This window comes from Phyllostomus discolor, chromosome 6 (genome assembly GCF_004126475.2).
Source record: "Phyllostomus discolor isolate MPI-MPIP mPhyDis1 chromosome 6, mPhyDis1.pri.v3, whole genome shotgun sequence".
Classification (NCBI taxonomy): Eukaryota; Metazoa; Chordata; class Mammalia; order Chiroptera; family Phyllostomidae; genus Phyllostomus; species Phyllostomus discolor.
The window spans coordinates 171,210,924-171,233,716 of record NC_040908.2 but is presented as its reverse complement, the minus strand read 5'-3'; the positions used below and the strand labels follow the sequence as shown (position 1 = coordinate 171,233,716).

General features: G+C 68.1%; 2 protein-coding genes across 8 annotated transcripts; one reads left to right on the top strand and one right to left on the bottom strand.

The window, feature by feature from the left end:
- Positions 1-277: 277 nt before the first annotated feature.
- On the bottom strand, positions 278-17,726 carry DEAF1 (DEAF1 transcription factor). 3 transcript variants are annotated; one of them, XM_036029880.1, is made up of 12 exons: positions 16,754-17,725; positions 14,362-14,459; positions 13,055-13,184; positions 12,659-12,805; positions 12,243-12,382; positions 11,984-12,049; positions 10,524-10,650; positions 10,097-10,225; positions 9,544-9,672; positions 7,743-7,990; positions 1,483-1,569; positions 278-700 (listed from the first exon to the last, which is right to left on the bottom strand). In XM_036029880.1, the coding sequence occupies exons 1-12, from the start codon at positions 17,040-17,042 to the stop codon at positions 596-598; spliced, it is 1,695 nt and encodes a 564-aa protein (XP_035885773.1). In that variant the 5' UTR covers positions 17,043-17,725; the 3' UTR covers positions 278-595. The 3 variants fall into 3 exon arrangements, with proteins under 3 accessions (XP_035885773.1, XP_028371227.1, XP_035885774.1); XM_028515426.2 differs by having other exon boundaries at positions 1,483-1,572; positions 16,754-17,724; XM_036029881.1 differs by lacking the exons at positions 278-700; positions 1,483-1,569 and adding an exon at positions 6,408-6,428 and having other exon boundaries at positions 16,754-17,726.
- A 66-nt stretch (positions 17,727-17,792) lies between these two features.
- Positions 17,793-21,338, top strand: TMEM80 (transmembrane protein 80). Of its 5 annotated transcripts, none has more exons than XM_036029912.1 (5): positions 17,793-17,826; positions 18,326-18,452; positions 19,029-19,101; positions 19,200-19,292; positions 20,368-21,338. In XM_036029912.1, exons 3-5 carry the CDS (start codon positions 19,029-19,031, stop codon positions 20,571-20,573), a joined length of 372 nt encoding a protein of 123 aa, XP_035885805.1. In that variant the 5' UTR covers positions 17,793-17,826; positions 18,326-18,452; the 3' UTR covers positions 20,574-21,338. The 5 variants fall into 5 exon arrangements, with proteins under 5 accessions (XP_035885805.1, XP_028371265.1, XP_035885804.1 ...); XM_028515464.2 differs by having other exon boundaries at positions 17,802-17,826; positions 18,326-18,345; positions 19,008-19,101; XM_036029911.1 differs by lacking the exon at positions 17,793-17,826 and having other exon boundaries at positions 18,252-18,345; positions 19,008-19,101.
- Positions 21,339-22,793: the final 1,455 nt, after the last annotated feature.

Here is a 22,793-nt window from a genome sequence, read left to right as displayed (position 1 = left end):
GTTCTCAGGTGTCACTTGAGCGAAGGGGATGAGGTCACACACAGGTTGTCCCTGCGTTGCAGACACAAGGAGCCAGTCACTTCCAGGGCTGGGTGAGCCCTCGGGGGCCGGCAGCCCACCCTGCAGCTCCTGCCTCTCCTCCGGCTCCTCGGGTGGCAGAGGCAGGGAAGACACCGCAGGTGCCCAGCTCCCCGGGGTCCCGCACGACCTGAACCCGGAGGGGTGGGGGGGCGCCCGCCGCCCGTGCCTGGGCAGCCGGGACCAGGACTGCAGCCGGTGGGGCAGGGAAACCAACTTTATTGAGACACACGTATGTACACCCGTGTTACAAACACAACACACCCGTGGGTAAGGCCGGACCCTCGTGATCCAAGGATAAAAGAGCACCGTGCAGCGGCCTGTCCTCGGGGCGCCCCTCCCTCGGGCCTTGCGCCTCTCGCCTCGGGCAGCGGCGGCTCTGCAGGGCGCAGGCCACTTCCAGTCTGTCCACAACTTGGCCAGCAAGTTTCTTCACTTCCTCAGCGTCCCCGCAGCCCCCGGGGGTCCGGGTCCGGCGACGGCCCCGCCACGCTGCAGCGAGGGGGCCCGGCGGCCCTCACACGGCGACTTTCTCCATCACGTTCTCGGCGACGTGGACCTCGTCCCCCTGCACCGTGACGGCTGCCGCCTGGCCGCACACGTGCTGGTGGTCCTTCCAGTCCTGCCGGGAAGGACACAGCCATGTGTGCGGCCGGGAGCTGCCCGCTCCGCAGCAGCGAGGAGCGTCCACCCCGGGCCACGGCCTGCCCGCCTGGGGCACCCCGCTGTCCTGTGCCTGCAGGACCGGCTCACGGGCAGGCGGCCAGGCCCTGGGGCCTCTCAGGGACCAAGCGGCACGTGCGGGGAACAGGCTGCACCTGGTGTCGCTGCCCCCGGGGCCATGTGTAATTCTGGAACACGGAGAATGTGGCGGGGGCCGGGCCGGGACACAGGGGCTGCCGGGGCCTGTTTCCAGGCAGGGCAGGGTGCTGAGCACCATGGCGGCCCCCTCAGGCGGGACCAGGGCTCTCGGGAGGCCCGACAGCCAGGGATGCGATCACAGGGGGAGGTGAGGGTGTGGCCCAGAGTGGGGGGGTGGGAACAGGCGCCCCCGGAGGCACAGAGACAACTGCGTGCAGCTGCACGAGGGCTCCTGGATGGGGCAGCCAGCTGGTTAGCTCCAGGACTGCAGGGCGCAGCCCTGCCCGGGTCCCGCTCAGCAGGGAGAGGCCTGGCGGCCCCCAGCTGCCTCCCCCGCTGTGGAAAGTCCCAAACCCCTGAGCGAGGGACCCTCCAGCTCCCAGACCCTCCTGTTCACCTCCTCACTGCCAAAGGCCAGAAACACACAGGTGTCCAATCACTGACTCTCGTGACTGTGAGGAGGCCTCCAGGGCTGGGGGTGCCGCCCCCTGCACCCCCCCACGCGGACCGGACCGGACCGGGCGCAGGCCCGCCGGGCCCTACCTTGCGCTGGCAGAAGGTGGAGCAGTAGTTCACTTTGTGGCAGCCGGTGCACTCGCTCAGCGCCTCGCGGCCGCAGTTGGCACAGGACTGCTGCAAGGACAGGGCCGTCAGCACGGCGCGGGGCGGCAGGGCTCCCCCAGGACCCTGCACGTGTGCCGCCCGCACGCACATGCCCGTCACCTCCAGAAGCGCTGGCCTTGTTCCCACCACGCACACAGAACCGAGCCTGGGGACAGAATTCCCAAAGCCGCCGGGGGCGCGTTGGCCCGAGCGGCGGGGAGGACACATCCGCACTGCGGTCAGCACGGGCCAGGCAGCCCACACCCCGTCCCCAACCCCGACTCCGAGCCCTCCGCCCACCGGGTCACGGAAACGTGCATTTCGTTTCCCCAAACGCTGTCACGGCAGCCTTTCTCTGCAGTCGACAGGCGCGCTGTCCCAGGCAGTTCCCGGCGGCACGACTTTGGTGACGTGCAGATGGCAGCCTCGCCAACAACTCCAGGGGCGGGGACGGCCCGGGCGCGGCCACAGCCGCAGCCTTCGTGACGCCCCTGTCCTGTCCCGCCGCGCCGGCCCTGAACACCTGCGCGCCGCACTCAGCGGCCGCTCTGGGCTTCCGTTCCGACCGCAGCTCCCTTCTCTGCACAAGGCTGTGCTCACCACGAGCAGCATTTTCCACGAGTAACACTTTCCACTCAGAAAACCACGCAGTGTGCGCTCCCTTCAGAAAACAGGCACGTCCCACGAAACCCGAGGGTCCGCTTCCTCCACCCACGGCGAGACTTCGGGGGACGAAACGCCCCAGGAGAAACAAGATCCGGCCGGAGGGCGGAGGGCGGTCTGCGCACGAGCGCGGGTCGTGGGCGGTGCAGCGAGGTCCCGGCCCTCCTGACCCCGCGGCCGCCCTGCTGCTGTGGGAGGACCCTCGGGGCAGGTTCCCCCTCGGCTATCGGGGTTTGCCCCTGCAACCCCAAAGCTTTCCAGCGCTGCAGGCAAGCAGTACAAACGTGTCCTCTTGTCTCTGGTGGCGCGAGAGCGGAAAGTCACTCTCACGCTGGCTGATGCCCGGGTCGCGCAGCAGACACCCCTGAGCACGTGCGTGGGAAACGCCGGGACCTCATGCACCCTTGCCACCACGCCGCGCCTGCGTCCCAGGTCACTGCTGTCCCTGTGCTCCTGGGACAGGGCAGGGGTCTCCTCCCTCGGACACTGCTCAGGTCAGAACCCCCAGTCCCAGGACGCTGCTGGAGAGGGGGCCTCCAAGTTGTCCGTTGTCAACTGACAGCCCTTCACTCCACAAGAACCGAGTATCCAGGCGCCGAGGCCCACCCGGCCGCAGAGCCCAGACCTGCCCCCAGAGCTGGAGAGGACGCACGGCGTTGGGTGTGGTCAGTGCTCGCCTGCACGCACGGTCCGCGGGGACCCCCAAGGTGCCCCACCCCGCGGCGGGTACCCGGCGAGCCCACCTGTCCACACCTTTGTGCTGGGCCGCATCGCACGGATGACGGCCACGTCCCGCCGGCCTCCTCTGGCTGACGGGCTCAGCTTTTGATAATTATTTTTTTATTGAGTTTACTGGGGTGACACGGGTTAATGAAACACGCAGGCTTCAGGGGCGCGGTTCTGAGCCGCCACCTGCATATTGTGCCGTGTGCCCGCCGCCCCGAGGCCGGTCTCCTCGCGTCGTCCTCGTCGTCCCCGCCTCGCTCCCTCGCCCGGCCTGCAGCACACCGCGGCCCGCGTCTGTGTTGGCGGACAGTGCAGGACGGTCACGCGTGTCCGGAGCGGGGAGGAGGCGGCGAGCCCGCGTCACAGGCTCAGGCGCCGCAGCAGGGCCAGGCGGCCTCCCCGCCAGGATTTCAGGGTCAAGGGGTCTCCCGACACATTTCTTTCTGAGAAATGCATCAAATTACAAATGAAACGCAAGCCCAGCCTTCCGCTGGGGGACCTCCAACGCGGCCACACCCGCGTCCCTGGCTGACCGGCACCCTTCTGCCCCGGCAGCCCGTCGCCGCCACAGGACGCAGCTCCGGACCCCCTGGGAAGGGGGGCGGCTGAGCTGGGGCTGTTCCCGTGGGAAGGACAGCAGCTGACCGGGCCGCTGGCTCAGCAGGGCCGCACCTGGGGCCGGGCCACATTGCCGCGCCCCACCAGCTGCCCCCCCCCCCACGGGCCTGCTGGAGGGGGCAGGGTGCCTCCCTGCAAACCTAAACCGCCAGCGAGAGGTCGAGGGCCAGGGCAGGGGAATGAGGAACTGACAGTTGGGAACGTTTCCCTTTCGTTTCCTCAGCGGCGAGGAGTTCAGTTCAGATTTCGGGGCAGCTGGCCCTGTGTGCCCCTGGGGGGGGGGGGGACTCGGCTCTGCCCCCACAGTCCCAGCTGCCCGCGTGGGGCAGAGGCCGGGACCCCGCAGTTCAGGGGCCGCCCTGAGGAAGGACCACAGGCCTGTTCCCAACGGGCTTCCCGCGCACCCTGAGTCGGAAGACACACCGGGCGGCCCTTCCTCTTTGCTCCCGAACGCACCAGGATGGCTGCGCGGAGACCTGCGCCCCCAACCGGGAGGAGCCCACGGACGGACGGACGGACGGACGGACAGCTGGCCTGTGTCCCCTGCGCACCTGGGCTGGGGGGCACGAGGGAGCCGCCCCACGGGGGTCTACACCTCATGTCCCCTCCCCGCCCTTCAAACGACCCCAAATCTCTGGGCTGTGTGGCAACTTACAGAGGCCGCCAACGCGTGTTGGCCTGCACAGCCTCGGCCGTGCGACAGGCGGTCGGCGGTGCTCCCGGACGCAGTGGACACCCTCAACGGCCCTGTCCCACCGACCCCTTCACCCAAGTTACAGCGCGCACTGGGTCTGGGGAGGTCCTGCCCCAAGGGTCCACCCACAGGCAAGGGCCCCTGAGGAGACACAAGTCAAACCTTGGGACACCCCCCGCAGCCCCCAGGTCGGCGGAGCCACAGCGCAGGTGGAGGCAGGTGGCGTGGGGAGCGGGACCCCGCTGTGCAGCCGCCCGGAGAGCAGGCTGGCAGCACCCCGAGGTGTTAGACAGGCACCCGGTCACCGAGTAACCCGCAGGTCCCGACCTGCCCGAGAGACGTGGCGCCGTCCTCAGAGCAGCCAGAAAGCAGGGACGACCCGAGCGGGCATCACCGAGAACCCGGCGCGTCCACACGGTGGGCCGTTCGTTCCACAGCCTCCCGTCGGCACACGGCTCCGGCTCTGGCTGCTGCAAGGAGGGGCCGGCTCTCGTGGTGCCGAGCGAGGTGTCCGGGATCTGCACACCCGCCGTCTGTCAGTGCCTCGGGGTGACGGAGCATTCCGGAAGCAGACCGCGTGTCGGATGCACGGGTTTGAGTTTACTGAAAGCTACGGCATCATCACACACTTTAAAAGAGTGAATTTTATGGTGTGTAAATCACACTCCCATGAAGACGACGCGTCCGAGAGCCTTCGTCTTGCGTGCTGGGGGTTTGTCTGAAGCGTGTGATCAGAGCCCTGACCCGTTCGGCTCCTGGTCAGGGCACACGCCCGGGCTGCGGGCCAGGTCCCTGGTTGGGGGGCACTCAAGAGGCAAACACACGTGGATGCTTCTCTCCCTCCCTTCCCAGCTCTCTAAAAGTAAATAAAAAGCGTCTTTAAAGAAACCAGTACACCAAGGACGTAGAAATTAAATTGCAAACAAGCAGCTGCACCACAGCACGACCCCACATCCGCCGGTGTGCACAGGTCACGCTCACACGGGAATCAAGCTTGGGCCGCTGCCCAGGTGGCCAGTTGGAGACACAGGAAGTGGTCTGGAGGCTGGGAGCCCGGAGCGCGGGCGGGGGCTCGGCGGTGGAAAGGAGCGCAGCACAGGAGGTGTGAGGGCTGCCGTCCCGGGGTCTCCCTGAACCCCAGGAAAGCCACACGGCCACAGACGGAGGGGCCGGCACACGCCGCCCCCGAGAGGTGGAGGGGGGACCAGCCAGGAATCTACCCGCTTTCCGGAACCCGTCCGACACTCTTGGGGGCACAAGATCACTGAACCCGACAGGGTCCCCACGAGACAGCACCGCCTCCGAGCCCCCGGGAACGACGGACGAGTGAGGAAAGGAAGGCGCCCGCAGCCGAGCGGAGACAGGCCGCAGGGACGGTCCCCTCGTGAGGGGGCCGAGGGCTGGGCCTGCCGAGGGTGTGCTGGGAACATTCTGTGAACCCGGGCGGGGGGGACAGAGGCCCCCCAGGGGGCAGCTGGGCACACGGCAGAGACGAGCACGCAGAAGAGCCTCGCGGGCGCCTGGCCTGCCGCCCGGCCCAGGGGGGGTCTCCCTGAGGACCCAGGCCCCAGCGTCTTTCCCAGCGTGTGGGGACCGTGGGGGCCGTGGGGGCGGGCGGGCGGGAGGTGTCTCCAGGATCCTGGGCACCGGCTGGGGTCCTGCGGGTGTCGGGGCCGTGGCTGGCATTTTCCCTCCAAGCACTTGCCCCCAGATGTCCCCGTGTCACTAGCTGGCCGGAAGGCAGTTCCTTGGGAAGAAGCGGAGCCCATCCGGGCCACGGGCTGTCAGTGTGTGGCTGGCGGTCTCACTTCTCCACGGCCAGGTCAGGCGCCTGCAGCCGACTCAGGGGCTGACGCTGCTGTCGGTTCGGTTTCGTTTCTCCGTCGGCAGAGCCCGGCAGCTGCTGCCGTCCTCGGGTTATTTATAAACCTCGGCTTCACCGCGGTCGGCCCTGAAGAGCAGGCAGGCTGGCAGCGGTCTGCTGGCAGTGGGCGCCCGCCCACAGGGCGAGCACTTGCGCCAAGACTGGGTTCCTGGCCTGGAGACGCCCCCCCCCCCCCCGCCCCCGCCCAGCACTGAGGCCAAGGCCTGCCCTGAGGGCGCACGGTCGGGCCCACGCTGTCCAAGCGAACGGCGCTCCCTCTCGGTGGTCCTTGCGCTTGTTCCTTTCCCGTAAAACTCAGCACTGGGGAGGTGTTAGTTTGGGGTTGTATATACGTATTTTAAAGGTTTTGTTTATTTTAGAGAGAGGGGAAGGGAGGGAGAGAGGGAGAGAAACATCAATGGGTGGTTGCCTCTCTTGCGCCCCCTGCTGGGGACCTGGCCCGCCACCCAGGCCTGTGCCCTGACCGGGAATTAAACCAGCGACCCTTTGGTTTGCAGGCCAGTACTCGGTCCACTGAGCCAGGCTGGCCAGGGCTAGAATATAGTTAAGTATTTTAAGTGATCTCTTTAGATATTGAAGCACCATTTTTCTTCCTTGGAAACAAATGAAGCACTACAGCTAGGTGGGTGCTGGCTTCTCGGGGGGTCACCTGATAAGGTGCAGAAGTGTCTAACCACCCCATTGTACACCTGAGACTAAGGTAATGTTGTATGTCAAGTGTAATTGAAAAATGAAAAAGTTTAAAAAGAAAACAGTTAATCACATATTAAGAAATCATTTACAAAATTAAGAACCTTAAAAGTTCTTCTTTCTTCTGATCTATGAGAAGCAAAAAGAAGGGAAAAATTATCTCGTATTGATTTGGCAGAAGACAATCAATCTGAGCCCCGCCCCGGCTGGGAAGCTCAGTTGGTCGGAGCATCGTCCTAACACACCAAGGTGGCAGTTTCGACCCCAGTCAGGGCTGCACAAGAATCAGCCAAAAGCCTTGGCTGGCGTGGTTCAGTGGACTGAGTGCTGGCCTTCAGACCATAGGGTCGCAGTTTCAATTCCCGGTCAGGGCACATGCCCCGGTTGAAGGCTGGATCCCCAGCAGGGGGCGCTTGAGAGGCGACCACCCACTGATGTTTCTCTGCCTCTCTATCTCCCTCTCTTCCCCTGTCTAAAAATAAATAGTCCTTAAAAGAAAATCAGCCAACAAATGCATCAGCAAGTGTAACAACAAGTCGACGTCTCTAGCTCTAAAATCAATAAATTTTAGAAAAGGCTTTTAGAAAAGGAAATCACTTTGACTTCTGCTTATGAACCCAAGCGCTCGCTGGCTGCGAGTGAGGACGCTCAGCCGCATGCGCAGTGCTGCCTGGTTCAGCGTGCTTCCCGAGGAGCCGGCAGCCCCGCCCGCCCCAGAGCCCCGCCCCCGTCGGCCCCGCCCCCGTCGAGCCCCGTCGGCCCCGCCCCAGGACTCACGGCGTCTCCCACTCTGGACGTGGGGTGCGGTGGCACCACACAGCTCGCCACGCCATTCCGACCCTGACCGGTCCCCGGCGTGGTGGTGCTGGCCACACCCGCCCCCCAGTCACCGGGACCCCGAGGCTCGGCCCGCGCTCCCGTTACCTCCTTCCGCTCGGTGTCCGCCTGCACCCGGGCCTGGGCCGCGGCGGCCTCCCGGTAGGAGCTGGCCTGCTTGGCTTGTTCGAACAGCGTCTTCAGCTGCTGGGCTGTGCTGAGCAAGGAGTTGACCATCTCCTCCAGGTACAGCCAGCTCCGCGGCTCCGACATCTCCAGGCCGTTGACCACCGAGGGGGAGACGGCTTTGGTGGGGTTGGAGGGCGGGACCGCCAGGGCCGGCAGGGAGGTCAGCACTGGAGCGTCGTGGAGAGAGCGGGACACACCGCGTTAGCTCGGGGCCCCCGGCGCCCCGGCGCCCCGTCAGGCGCTCCCACCCAGCACCGGCAGTGGGGCGGGGTGGTGGGCGGCCACGAACGCCTCGGGCCTGCTCCTCAAGTGCGCCCCACGCAGGGACGCTAGACACAGGCCTCGGGCGAGAGGTGCTCGGGCAGCGTGGCCGCGAGTCGCCGCAGGACCAGCCGGGAGGACAGCGGACTGGTGAGGGTGCGGCTCCGGAACAACCCCACAAACGGAGCCGCACAGGTCCGGGCCGAGCGCGCGCTGACGGCGGCTGGACTCCGGCTGCGAGCGCGTGACCGCGCCCGTGCGCCTTAGAGCGCCTGGCCCCTGGATGCTCGCTACCCTGGACTGACGTCACGTCCGCCACGTGGGAGGTAAGTGACCGGAGGGAGCCCAGGAGCCTGCCCGCTGGACTCCGCAGGAGCAGCGGTCTGGGCCCGGCGCCCCCGGTTTCTCAGCCCGAGGGGCAGTTGCACAGGCGGAAGGAGGGCATGCGGGCGCCGCAGATTCTGTGGTTTGGGCAGGAAGTGGGGGCTCAACACCCAGCCGGGGCGCAGGGGCCCCCCAGCAGCAGCGCAGGCCACCCGGCGGTGGGGGTGGGAGGGCGTGCCTTCCAGGGAAAAACCCTGGTCTGTGGCCAGAGCCTGCGGCCTGGGGTCAACACGCCCCATGGCCGGTTCAAGCCAGCGGGAGGTCCCTGGACATGGCGCTCGCTGGGCCAGACCTGGGCTTCCCCACGCTGTCCCGCTGAGAGGGTCAGGGCTCCGGCAGAGCCGAAGGCCCCACCCAGCCTCCCACCCCTCACTGTGCCAGGGGGCAGGGACGTGCTCGAGGAAACAAGCCAGATCTGGGACAGTGTGGGACAGAACAGTGACAGGAAGAGGACACGCCCCGGAGAGTGGGACGGGAGACGGCGCGGCCGGAGTGGAGGAACGAGGGAGGGGCAGCCGTGGGGCGCCCACGCTGACCCCTCGGGAGCCGGCTCCCACCCAGCCCCAGCCCCAGCCCCAGCCCCAGCAGGGCCCGCTGCACCCGCCGGCCGGCCCTGGGCACTGCTGGCACCCCGAGGTGAGGGGCAGAAGCAGCATGCCCTGAGGGGGGAGGGTGTAAATGGGGTCAGAGAGAATGGAACAAGCAAGCGACACCGTGGTCACGGGGTCATGAAAGGGCAGCCGGCGCACAGCCCGGGGAGGCCCCGCTGGGCGTGCGGTGGTGGAAGCGTGCGTGGGGCCTGGAAGGAAACATCGAGGTCAGGGCCGGCTCCTCCTCCTGGGGACGGGCCGGCGGCCTTCCTGTCGGCCTTCTCGGGTCGCATGGTCCCCACACCCCACGGGGACCGGGTGCAGCCCTGTGCTCACGGGCCGTGTTGACATGCCGCGGTGGGCACGGCCCCGGTCCACGGCGTCCACAGGGAAAATCAAACACCCTCCTTCGCCCACAAACGCCTTCGAGGGGAGCGACGCCAAGGACAACTGCCCACGTGCGCAAGCAGCTCCTCCGAACTGACCTATTTTGGGGTGAGCGGTCGGCAGCGCAGCTTCCGGAAAGGGCGCGACCTGGCAGCTGTCCTGGAAGCCGGGGTAGTGGGGCTCCGCGTGGCCGACCCTGCACGGCGGCTGCACGCCTGCTTCCTGCACTGTTGGCGAGAGCGGGGTGGGTGGCCTGGTGACCCCGCTGCTGGCGGCCCCCAGCCACGCTGTCCCAGGGGGCCCTGCCACGGGGGGGCCCCCCCGAGATGTGTGGGTCTCAGTCGGGCGAGTGGCAGAGTCTGGGGCGTGCTGGGGGGAACCCAGCACAGTTGTTTCCATGGTCACCCCCCCACCCCCCGCCCCCGTGCGGCGGCCGGAGCACGCACACCGCACGCCGGGCGCCTCGTCCACACCAGGCGGCACCAGGGAGCTTTTCAGCTCCCGGGGGGCGGGCACAGCTCCTCGACCCCTCCCCCACCTGCCCCCCACCCCGCCCCTGCTCACCCCTGCTTGGTGCCCAGCCCACGTGGCTCCCTGCCCCGCCCACCAGGCCCCGCTGGGCAGGAGTGAGGCCGGGCTCAGACAACTCGCCTGTGGCTCCCGCAAAGACATCGCCCTGCGCCGGACTCTCCGAGATGACCGCGGTGGCTTCCACTGCGGACGCCCGGTCGAAGGTCAGTGCGCCAGAGGTAGTGATCTGTCCTGAGGGGGTCACAGTAACTGGAAGACCAGAAGCGCTTTTTACCACACGGCCGGGGCCTCAGAAGGGCCACAGGAGCCCGAGGCCCGAGTGTGGGCACCGCACACGCTGCCGTCCCGTCTGCAAGGACTCGCAAGAGACTGGGGACCCTGGCCGCCTCGGGAGTGGGGGGAGCAGGGGACACAGACAGGCCCGCCAGCCCTGCAGGACCTGTTTTGAATGGGCTGGGACCCACAGGGGACACCGAGGGGTGACGGCGGCGGGCACGCTGAGCGAGGGAGGGCCCTGCCGGGGGGGGGGGGGGGGGGGGGGGCTCACAGGTGGTGGCGGCGGTGGCCGGGAGCAGCGTGACGTTCTTGGCGGCCTCCTTCTTCCCCGGGGCCGCGGGCAGCTCGTTCTCCTTCTTGCGCCGTTTGTAGGGGACGAAGAGCCGGACGGGGCCGCTCTGGGGGGAAGCACAGAGACACGGGGACGCTGGGTGTGGACGTGGCCCTCGCGCCGTGCCCGGGCTCGGGGGCCCGTGTCCGGTTGTCGGAGAAGCCAGCAGGAGGCAGGCTGCTCTCAGAGCTCCCCCCCTTTAGGCCCCACCCTCCTTAAAGTGACAGGGAAGGTGCTTCCAGAAAGGACGTGTGGATGATGGTGCCGGAACACTGGAAAGAGCACCGTCGGCGTAGCAGGGGTTTGGGAATCACCAGAAGACAGAAAACACTCGGGACCAAGTGGAGGGAGAGGAGAAACCGCCGCCCGGAAGGAGCGGCAGGAGCCTGTGCCCAGCAGGAAGGAGGAGGCGCTGAGGCCGCTAACGGAGCGAGAAGACCCCGTGGACCAGGGGAGGCAGCAGACAGCTCCTGGGGAGGAGGCCCCAGATCCTCAGGGACGACCGTCCGTCCGGCCGAGTGTCCCCAAGCTCCAGAAAGGACCACACCCTTCCGTGGCCACAAGCTGCTGGGGGGCACGTCTAGTGGCCCCAAGCAGGAAGTTTCCTTTCAGTTCTAGAATTTCCATCTGATTCCCCTTTGCAACTTCCACATCTTTACTGACCCTCCTCACCTGATGAGATACTGTCATTAAAAAAGTATCTGGCCCTGGCTGGTGCGGCTCAGCGGATTGAGCACCAGCCTGCGAACCAAAGGGTCACCAGTTCGATTCCCAGTCAGGGCACAGGCCTGAGCTGCCGGCCAGGCCCCCAGTGGCGGGGCACACGAGGGGCAACCACACAGTGATGTTTCTCTCCCTCTCTTCCCTTCTCTCTAAAAATAAATAAATAACATCGTTTTTTAAAAAAGTGCCTGTTTCAGGGTCAACAGGTGACATCACCGGAGCCTTCCGTTTCCCAGGACATCTCTGCCAGCGTCCCCTGAACCACCACCCAGGGGCCACCCACGTGCCCCAGCCGGGGCCCAACCACCAGGGCAATGTGTGGAAAGAACTTTTTTATCCTCCCCCCAGGACCTGCAGGTTGACTTCAGAGAGGGGGAGGGAGGGAGAGAAACATCGATCAGTTGTGCCTCACACGTGCCCTGGCGGGGGGCATGGAACCCCCACAACTCAGAATGCGCCCTGACTGGGACTTGAACCCTCAAGCTCCGGGTCTGCAGGAGTCACGCCAACCCCTGCACCACACGGCCGGGGCGAACCCGAGTTTGTGGGGGAAGCTGGTGACCACCTCCCCCCACGCCCCCACGGGTGGCCTGAAGGGGAGCCCGGGAGCCTCGAGCACAACGCCCGGGCCGAGAGGCGCCGAGGGCCCCGCCGGGCACGTGACCTCCGCCGCTCACCAAGGTCATGTCGTCGCAGCAGGCGGCGCAGGTGCAGGAGGCGGCGTGAGGGTTCAGGATCCCGTCCTGGGGTGAGAAGAAGGCGCCGTTGGCCCTGAACGGAGCCGCTCGGAAGGACGAGTCCCGCCCCTCCCAGACCCTTGCGTCCTGCGTTCTGCGTCCTGCGCTCCCTCCCCTGACGCCTCGGCTGGGGGCGGGACCCCCAGCTGCCCCCGCCCCCGCCCGCCCCGGCCACAGCGGGAGGGCACAGGCGCGGCACCTGGATGAGGCACTGCAGCGGCCTGCCGGCGTAGCGGATGCTCCGCTTCCAGTCCTTGCTGCTGGCTCTCCCCGCCATGGCTTCGAACTCCGTGGGGCTGTACCAGTTTTCCCCCTGCTTGATGCACCGGCCCCGGCCTCCTGGGACGGCAAGGAGGGTGGTCCGTCCCCGCTTCCCACCCAGTCCCGTGGTGCCTCCTCACCTGCCCCCACCGCGGACCCCCTGCAGGCTGACCCCACACACAGGCTGGGTCTGCAGCGCCACCCACAGTCGGCACGCTGTGCTCACGACAGCCACCTGCGTCCAGGCCCCGCTCCCTGTTTGCCCCCAGTGCCACCCAGCCCTCCCCAGGGAGCCCGTGGCACCGCCTGTGCCCTTCGCCGGCTCCCAGGGCCCCGGCGCGCAGGGGTCCCTACCGGAGCCCAGCCGGCTCTTGTACAGGGTGCCACTGACGTTGCGGCAGCGCACGGGCAGCTCGCTGTCGTAGGCTGACGGGTCCCAGTTGTACCTGCTGCCCGCCTTCTCTTGGCCGGGGGCCAGGGGCGCCGGCGGGGACTGGGGGCCTGGCAAAGACAGCGTGGGACAGTGGTGGACCCTGAGTGCACCGGGAGACGGCCGAAAGTGCGTGACCCCAGCCAGTCTCCCACAGCGGCGCTCAGGCGCCCTGGCACGCCCCCTTCCGCTCTGGGGCGCTGTCTCGGCCCCGAAACCCCACCCCCTCCTTTCACACCTGCCGCTGTGAACCTGCCACAGAAACGCGCTGGCCGGCCCCTGGGCCACGGCTCACGGGGGCAGCGGCGGGGCACCCCTACCTGGGGTGAGTGGAGCGGCGGGCCCCTTCAGCCCCGCGGTCTCCACGATGCTCCCGTCCGTGTGCACCACGATCAGCGTGGCCTTCTCGGCGTTCAGGCTGTCTCCGAGCTGCAGGGCGGTCCTGCCGGACTGGAGGGGAGAGCGTCCCACCCGTTAGGCCGGCTCTGTGGCCTCGGGCAGGTCACCGGGCGCAGGGGGCCGGCTCCTGCCAACCAGGGGGTGCCTGCCACGCCCCCGGCCTCTTCCCAAGAGTCGCTGAGACCGGAGCACAGAGCCACCCCCGGGAAGGGACGGCGCCAGGTGTGTGGCCCTGAGCAAGCCGAGAGGGCAAAACTAACGGGGGCCAGTGAGGGCCGCCTCACGTCTGCAGACGCTGCCCCCCAGCTTGGGGCGGCGCCAGCGGGCTGTCACGAGGAGGCGGGTCCCCTCCCCACCCGCGAGTGTGCACGCCGGCTGGGCCTGCACTCGGGGACCGGGTCAGGGAGCAGGTGGGCGTCCCGGGGGGGCTCCTGCCCGAACCACAGAGTGTCTCTGCAGCTGCAGCAGCAGCAGCAGGCGGGCCCCTCTGTCGCCCTTTTCCACCCGCAGTTTCTGGGCCGTCCTGGGAGCCACAGACGACGGTGCCCCACGCAGGAGGCCCGGCTCCGCCGCCCTGGCTCCCTGACATGCCGGGACACCTGCTGCCGGGAGGAGGCCCCGGCCGTCAGCCTGCGGTGGGCCAGGGCCCCGTGGAAACGGGCCGGGCTTCTCGCACCCACACCGGGGTCTCCCTGTGTCCGCTGCCCCGAGCAGGGGCTCTGCTCCTGGCCCACCCAACGCCAGTGACTCGGCCAGCAGGCGCCTGGAGTCCCGCAAGTGGGACCAAGGCTCCAAGCACCCCGACCGTCGCGGCAAAGGCCCCAGGAAACTCCCCTTCTGGAGACCTCCCAGCCCTGGCCCCTGCCACCTGGACACCAGGCTGTGCTCCAAGTCACAGAAGGCCTCAGCCGGGAGAGAGAAACGGGCAGTGGGACAGTGACCGGTGGGTTCTGACTCGGCTGCGAGGTGAAGGGGTGGGCGGTCCCTGGTGCAGAGCAGGCCGGGTCTGGCGGGGGTGGGTCCCCCAGGGAGGATGCTCCCACCCCAAGGACCCTGTGCGTCCTCTGGCCAGGAGGGCAGAAGCGCTGTCCCCTGACCCCAGGGCTCCGACGGGTGCCTCCGCCTGCCCACACTTCCAGGGCGGGGTGCCCCCCAGCTCTGACGGCCCTGCCGGGGCGAGGCCGAGTGCAGAGGCCGGGCCGGCGGAGAAGCCGGCGGAGCCGCTTACCAGGACGTGTCCCGACAGCGAGGCGGCGTTGGCCACCGACGTGGTGAAGACGTTGTCCGCCGAGGCGCCCACGTTCGCCACCGTCACCGTGGTCACTTCTGCAACACGGAGGCCCAGCTCAGCGCGCCCTCGGGGCCCACCCCAGGCAGGAGTCTGCACCCCCGGCCCTTCACACAGGGCCTCACCGGCCCTGCCGGACCACTGGCCAACCCCGTCCCGCCAGGGAAGAGCCTCCCACTGTAGCGAGGGGCCCCCGAGGGCCCCTCCCCGCACCCACCGGGCCTGTCCAGGGTCCCCAGGCTCTGCCAGCCGCCCTGGCTTCTGGCCCCTTTTAGGAGGAAACCAGCACCACCTGCAACAGCCATCAGCCAGAAAGGCGCCCCCACCTGCTCCCACCTCCCGGCCCCGCCCTGGGGCTCCCACCCCTGCCCCGCACCTCCCCGCAGCCACCAGGTGTCTCTGAGCCTCTGTGGCGTCAGTCCTCACGCTGCACCCACCTGCCCCGAGGGTCCCCTGGCGCCACTCAGCCAGGGTCTCCCCCAGGCCTTCCCCGGCCTGTGCTCCGCCCCTCCCGACGACCACGCCCTTCTGCTCGGGCACCGCCCTGGAGAGCTCCCCACCGAGGAGGACAGCGCCTCCTGGGGCCACACGGCACCCCAGGACCCCGTGCCCAGGGTCTCTCCGGCACGCAGGAGACGCGCAACATCACCACCTCAACGACGTCCGCACATGCCACCGGCCCGGACGCCCCCTCCCCGTCCTGCCCACCGCCCGGCCGCCTGCAGCTGTCCCCCAGGGCCCACGCGCCGCGGCGGCCCCGTCTGAAGACCACGCAGCAGCCCTCTGCCAGACACGCCAGGAACACACACACGGGGACCACACGCGCCAAGGAGGCGGCCGCCAGGGGCACCGGAAGCTCTGCAGCGAGCGGCAGAGTGGGTTACCGCCTCAGCGCACGCAGGACACGACCATCAAGTTTTGCAGAAAAAAACATCGTCCATACACCTTTCTGACGTCATGATAGATGTCACGTTTCCGCGCTTGGAAAAAACGAGTGCGGAAAGGATAAAAGCCTGAAAAACAACTTCACGGTCCGGAGTCCCAACGCGACTCCAGAGTCCGGCGACGAGCACAGGACCGTTTCCCTGCTTCTCCGCGGACCCCAAACCAACCACAGGCAGAGCTCAGGCACCCGGCCCCGCCCGGCCCCCCACGGCGCTAAATGAGCACCTGCGTGAGTGTGCAGCAGACCCACCCTCGCGCACACACGACGGCCACACGCGCCGGGACCACACACGGGGGGCCACACACACGGGCACCAGGAAGCTGCTGTCCAACCTGGAGGCCTGCGAAGCCACGGGGGGCAGCGCCTCAGCTGTGGCACCACCACACGCTGCTCTCCAAGGGTTCGCGCACCCCGCCCCCAGTCGTAAGGACACCCCTGGGAGAGCGTCCACCCCTTTGGGACATGGCCTGGAGCGACCTCTGAAAGGTGCTGTGGGGCGCTCTCCAAGGCTCCACAGGCCACAGCCCGTGAGAAGGAAAACGTTCTGTGGGTCAGTAAACAGAACTCGGGTCAGCACCCCAGGCGGCACCTTCCCCTGGGGGGACAGCTGGATGGAAAGGCCAGCGGGGGAAGGGACAAGCCCTGAAGCAGAAAGGGGACAGGCGGGGGACAGGCAGGCAGCTGACCTCCGGCGTCACTGCCCCAGAAAGCAGCTGGCCTTCCCAGGCTGGGTCGCTGCTGTCTAGCTACCCAGCCCTCAGGTCACACCGGAACTGACCCCTAGAAGTCAGGACGACCAGACATGCCCACCCTCCAGCTCCTCCAGGACGGGATCCATGTCTGACCCCATCCCCCACCCCACTGTGTCACATGCACCCAGGACAGACGTACTAGATAGGGAGGGCAAGTGGCAGGCGCTGGGAAGGTTCCGGAAAAAGCGCAGAGTGCTGAACAGGAGAGGGGGAGCCGTCACAAGGAAAAGGGGCTGAGGAAGCAGGTGTGCGTGCACGGCAGGCGTGCAGGAACAACAGGGCACACGTGGTGGGTGTGCAGCAGGTTCTCCGGGAGGGTGGGCGGGCTGGTCCTGGGGCTTGTACAGGGTAGGTGCGTGGTGCAGGGGGTGTGTACGGGCAGGTGTGAGCGAAGCAAGTGCAGCGGGTGTGTGCAGGAGAGCTGTGGGTTGGTCACTCTAGGTGCGTGCAGGGCAGGTGCAGGGGGTTCAGGTGCAGGTGTGGACGGTCCTTCAGCTGTGTGCAGGGGGTGTGCGCGGGGCAGGTATGCGCGGGGCAGGTGTGGCCTGGTTTCGTAGAGCCGGTGCATGGCAGGTGTGTGCGTGGCAGGTGCGCGCGGGTCAGGTGCGGGAGGGCGCGGGCCCGCGGCACTTGCCTGCAAAGGCGGCGGCTGCAGCAGCCTCGTCGGGGCCGGGAAGGGCCTCGGTGCCCATGTCCATGTGCCTGGGCTCTGCGGCCATCACCGCCACGGCTGTCACCCGCCGCGTCTCGCGCTCCGCCTCCGAGTCACCGTCCTCCTCCGAGTCCTCGTCCCTGCTGAGCACCGACTCCTCGGCCTCGTTCCCCGCCGCGGCCGCGGCCGCCGCCGCCACAGCGGCCGCGGCCGCCACCGCCGCTGCCTCGGCCAGGCCCAGCTGCTTGGCGGCGGAGTCCGAGTCCTCCATCCGGACTCCGCCGAGCCCGCCCGAAGGCGCTGGCCGGGGCCGCCCGAAGGCCGGGATGCAGCCCGAAGCGCGCCGCCCGAGGAAGGCCGCCCGAACCGAGCCGAGCCCAGCCGAGCCGAGGCCGCCCGAAGCCGCGCGCCGAGCCGAGCCGAGCCGAGGCCGTCCGAGAAGAGGCCGAACCGGCACGAAGGGGCCCAGTCGAGCCCAGCCGACGGCCAGCAGTCCGGAACCGAGGAGGCCCGAAGAGGCCCGAAGTACGGAGCCGAGGCCGTCCGAACTGGTACGAGGCCGCACGAGCGTTTCCGAGCGGCTCTGCGCTGGCCTTCCTTGGCGCCTAGGGGGCCGCGGCCGCCGCGGTCCCCGGCCCACAAGGTGGCCGACCGTGGGCCCGAAGCTCGCCCAACACCGACACGGCGCGGCCTAGGCTGGGGAGCCTCGCGCCGCAGGCTCCGCCCGCCCCGCCGCGAGCGAGAGCCGAGCTCTTCCGAGCGGAGCCGAGCGCGCCCGAGCCCGGGTCCGCCCAGCCTCGGCGCCCCTCCCCCTCCCTTCCGAAAGCGCCCGAGCGCAGCCGGATTGGCTGATCGGGTCTCCGCCGCGGCTCGGAGTCAGCGCTGGATACGCGGCGCCGTCGGGCCCCTTCGGGGTCGGAGGCGAAAATGGCCGAAGAGACGCGAGCGGCGCGGGGCCGAGAGGCTGCCGGGATCGCGGCGGACTGGGGGGCGGGGCCGGGCTGGGGGCGGGCCCGGACTAGGGGGCGGGGCGAAGATGGCGGCGGGCCGGCGAGGTGAGCGGCGCGGCGGTCCCTCGGCCTGGAGCTTTCGGGTCTGGGACCCCGGGGTCGCGTGCCCGGGCGCCGGTCATCCGGGGAGGGGTGGGTTCTCGCAGCAGCTGGACGGGCCGCCGGCCTGTGGGGAGCCCTGCCCGTCGGTCTTCCCGCGCCGCTCGGGGGCCCGGAGGCCGTCCCTCTTCGTGCCGGCGGCGTGGGCAGCCCGCGCTGGGCGGCCCTGCCCCGTGCCGTGGGCCACGGGGTGCCAGCGCAGGCGTGAGAACCGGGCAGGTGTGCGGGCCGCAGGGACGGAGCCTGTTCTCAGGGCGGCTCTGCTTGGCGACCCTGCAGGGCCCGGGGAGAAGGGCCGCTTAGCGTCCGTCCGGGCAGCAGTGGGCTTCCCTTCTTCCTCGCGACCCAAGGAGGCCGAGGCCGGGGTCGGTCGCGTCCACGGTCCCGAGGCCGGCAGAGCGTCTCGGGGGGCTGCCGGCCTCACCACCCGCCGCTTCTCTTGCAGGGAGTGCCCCCTCCGCGGCCGTATCCTCCTGCTGCTGCTGCTCCCGGTCTCGGCGTCCCGGAACCCCGACCCCCTTTTCTGCCAGCTCTGGGTGCAGGCCTACTTGCCAACGGGGGCGGTGGAGTCGGTGTGGCTTCCTAGCGGAGCGCGCTGGCCGCGACCCCTCCTGCTTGCCCAGCGCCCGGCCTCTCGGTGGGGTCGCCAGGGCCCAGGAGGGGGAGCCGCTTTCCTGCAGTGTGCATAGGCCCCCTGCGGCGTGAACAAGGGCAGAATGTGCAGAGCTCAGGAAAGTGGGTGGTGGGTATTTAACTGCTCCCCAAAAGGAGAGAAGTGTATTTCACTTGAAAAAAACGGAATCCCCTTTCCCCTGTTTATTTTGTCACCAGGGCCACAGTCAGGGTGCTGAGGCTGGCCTGCCTGCAGCAGCTGAGGGTTTCGTGCCTAGTACCCTGCCTCTGGGCCAGGGTGTCCCTGTGAAGAGAGGTCCCGGCCCCCACCCTCCCGTGACACCAGAGGGCATATCCATGGGTGCCCAACAGGCCGGACTCCGGGGCCCCCTGTGGGTGCCTAAGCAGCACCCGCGTGTTGGCTGAGGTCCAGGTGGAGCGGCTCCTCTTGCGGAGCCCAGGGTGGGCACGTGGGGCAGTGCGGCTGCTGGACTGAGTCCTTAACGGCGCCCCAGCTCTCCTCAGTGCCCCTGCAGATGCTGCTCTGCCTGGGTGGGACGTGCTCCGCCCTGCATTTCCTGGCCACGCTCCTGATGATCGGGTACAAAAGTGAGTTGGGCGCGTGGGCGGGCGGAGCTGTCCCTGTTGCTGCTGCTGCTGCTGCTGCTGCTGTAACCGGAGCCCCGCCGTGTTGCCCGCGTCTGCAGGCCAGGTGTTCAGTTACCCTCAGGATCACCTGGCCCTCGACCTGGCCCTGCTCTTGCTGATGGGGACCCTGGAAGCACCCCGGATATACCTTGGTGAGTTGGCCGACGGTGAACGCTGCACCTGCTGGGGTCCTCTGAGTGGGCCCCGTTGCGCACGTGGCTCTGGGAGACAGTGGGTTTAAGTGCTCCGCGAGTTGCCTGCAGGCCTCGCCTTGCAGCCTCATTAAGCATTAAGTGGTTCGTTGAGAAGCTTCGTTCAGGAGGCAGCGGCACGCAGCATGCTGGGAGAGGGGCTTCCTGTCAGAAGCAGAGCTGCTGGGTAACAGCACTGTCCTCGGAGCCAAAACACTCGCCCCCTGGGCTGCCCTCCCCTCAGCCTGGGGGCGGGTCTGCCCCGTGCCCACCAGGCCCGCAGGCCAGGAGGTGTGGGAAGCTCCGCTCAGAAGCACAGCGTGCCCTTTGCCCTCTGCCCACCTCCATCTCCCCTCAGGGGGACAGGGCTTCCAGCCCCGTCTGTCCAGGGTCCTGGCACGTCCTGGCCAGCCGCACACACCCAGCCAGCCACGAGACCACTGACATCTCAGCCCTCCTGCTGAGCGCCCTCAGGCTCAGTGTCCCCGTCACAGACCGAGGCTGTGCCAGGGCGGGCGGTGAGCAGCAGCAGCAGCAGCAGCACTGCCCGGCGTCTGATGCCCCTGCCAGGAGGCCCAGGCGCAGGCCGTGGGCTCTCGGCGTCCGGGGTGGGCGTGTTCCACGACTGACCGGTCTGTGACACACATGTTGAATTTCCACACTGGCCCCGAGAGGAAAATATTTTGGGGAATTTTGAACAGAGTCCCCTCAGCCCCCTTGGAATCAGGGGAGGAGTCAGAGCGCACTCGGGTGGGTTTCGGGAGCCCGGCCTCCGTCCCCACCCCCACGGCTGACCCAGAGACCTGGGCGAGGTCAGAGCTGCCCTGGTCTGCCCCTCCTCCCCGGAGCTCGGCCCTCGTGGGTTTGCCTTCGGACACTGAGTGGGGACAGGGGGCAGTTTCTCACTGGACATCCTGAGGCCTTAGGCCTGCATGCTGGCCCGGGGCCTGCAGCCTCGACCTCCTGGACTCGTGCCGCCGCTGGGTCCCAAGCGGTGCCCGCAGCCAGCTCTCACTGTGTCTGTTCTCTTCTCCAGGCACCAAGGGCAACCTGACGGAGGCCGAGGGGCCGCTGGCCGCCAGCCTGGCGCTCACGGGGGCCAGCACCCTGCTGTCGGTCTACTTCCTGCTCTGGCAGACCCTGGTGCTGTGGGCAGACTCGGTCCTCAGTGCCATGCTCCTGGCCGTCCACGGCCTGGAGGCCGTCCTGCAGGTGGTGGCCATCGCCGCCTTCCTGGGTTAGACAGGTAACATGCGGCCCCCGGATGCCTCGGATGGGAGCTCTCCCAGGGATCCTGTGGGATCCCCGCCCCATGGCACAGAGGACAGGGCCCTTCCTCACCGATCAGCCCTGTGGATGGGGCTGGGTGGTGTGTGAGTCTCGTCGGGGCCAGGACCAGGACAGAACAAAGTGTGGGGCCAGGGTCAGGGGGTGGCCCCAAGCCAGCAGGGGGCCAGTGGGCTTCGCCCTGTCACCTCCCAGGAGAAGCCCCTTCCCGTGCTGCCCCCAGCTGGCTCCCTCGAAGGTATGTCCCGATGCCGGCCAGCCGGCCGGGACTCCTGTGGCACAGCATTCCATGGGGTCTCTGCGTCCCTGAGTGCCCACATGTCCCCACGGTGGGAAACGGCTGTGTGGGTGGGGTAGGGGTTGGGGGTCTTCGGCCACTCTGACAGACGGCTCCAAACGAAAACTCGCAGCGGGGCTGGTCGGCTCCAGGGTGGGGCTCCACAGCAGCAGCCCCAGCCCCGGCCCCGCCCCCGGGGCCCACCGGTGGATGCCTGTGAGGGGCTGTGGGGCGGCTCTCCCTGCACCGGGGCTGGTGACCGCTGCTCACCAGGACCTCCGTCTGTCTGTACTCGGCGTGGCGAGAATCCGGGTCTCCCGAGAGCTGGTCCTTTCTCGGGACTCCCCTCCGTCTGCTCCCAGTGCGTGCGTCCTGTTCGGAGTGACACGTTCACACGGACTTGTGGGTTCTCCGCGCCGTAGTTTCACAATAAAGAATCATCTATACCTCCTGAGTTTTTCTTTTTTTTTTTTTTAAGATTTTATTTATTTTATTTTTAGGGAGGGAAGAGTGGGAGAGAGAGAGAGAGAGAGAAACATCAATGTGCGGTTGCTGGGGGTTATGGCCTGCAACCCAGGCATGTGCCCTGACTGGGAATCGAACCTGGGACACTTTGGTTCCCAGCCCGCGCTCAATCCACTGAGCTCCCCTAGCCAGGGCCCTGCCTGAGTTTTTCTTCATTGAGGCCACCTGCCTCCTGCAGGTCTTGTGTCCCCTCGGCACAGGGGCCAGCGTGCAGGGCAGGCCACACCGCCCATCCAGCCACCCAGAGTGGTTTCCCCAGAGGCTGAGGGGCCAAGCTCTCCCTCCTCCGGACTCTCCTGGGCCTTGAGGGGGGCTGGCCTCAGCGAGCAGCAGGGGCAACACCAAGTCTTGTGCTTGGTTGGGGCAAGCAGGGCCTCTGACTCGGGTCCCGAACGTCTGCAGCCCTGGAAGAGGGGACGCATGCTTCCCTGCCTCCCGTGGTGCTGCCAGGGCGACGTGGAGCCGCGCATCCTGCCATGGGGGCCTGGCTCGTGGGCCGGGAGACCCCAGACCCAAGGATCTGGGCCGTGCCCTCAGTACACCCCTCCCTTTGGCCCCAGGGTCTCAGGGTCCCCGTGATTCCAGGTGGCCTACACCCTGCTGACACTCCAGGCCCCCCGAGGCCTCCTTGCCAGCCAGGGCTCCTCCCCTGAAGACAGCTCTCAGAAGGCGCTCCCTGCCCAGCACATGCACCCACACGGGTTCGGCCCCTGGAAGGGTGAGGGCAGGCGGGGGCCTTCCCTCCGGTTGCTCGGCAGCAGGGAGACAACCAGGAAGCCAGGACTCCGGCCGGCCCGGCCCCAGGACGAAGGCCACTTCCTGCCCCCTTCCATGGGCCCCCCTGTGAGGCCTTGGAGACCCTTCCTTGGGGTCCTGGCTCCAGGGGAGTGCAGGGGGCGTGCCTCCCAGGGGCTCCCGGGAAGGGCCGCGTGCCAGCCAATGCCTCACCCTTCTGGGACTCCCTTTCCTGCGCCCCCACCCTAAGGAGAAACAGCCGGGGCCTTGGGGTCCTACATGTAGCCTGTGGGGCCCATCTCTACCTGGGCCTGCCCTCTGACCCTTCTCCCCTGGGGGGCGGGGGCTCCTGGGAGTCCGTTCGAAAGGAGGACGGCCCTGCGCGGAGCACTCCGCCGGTTCTCCCTGGCCCCGGCATCCCCCGCCTTCCTTCAGACACCCCCAGCCCTCAGGGGTGCCCAGGCTGGGCTGGGGGTCGCGGAAGAGAGGCTTCCGGGGCTCTCAGAGGGTGAAGACAGGAGCCCCCGCCCTGAGAAACTCCCAGACTGCAGCCCGGCCCGGCGCCTCCCAGCCTGGAGGGGCGGTTGGAGGAGGGACTCTGCCCCGGAGCCTGGGGCCGAAGTGGGCCCCTTCTGGGC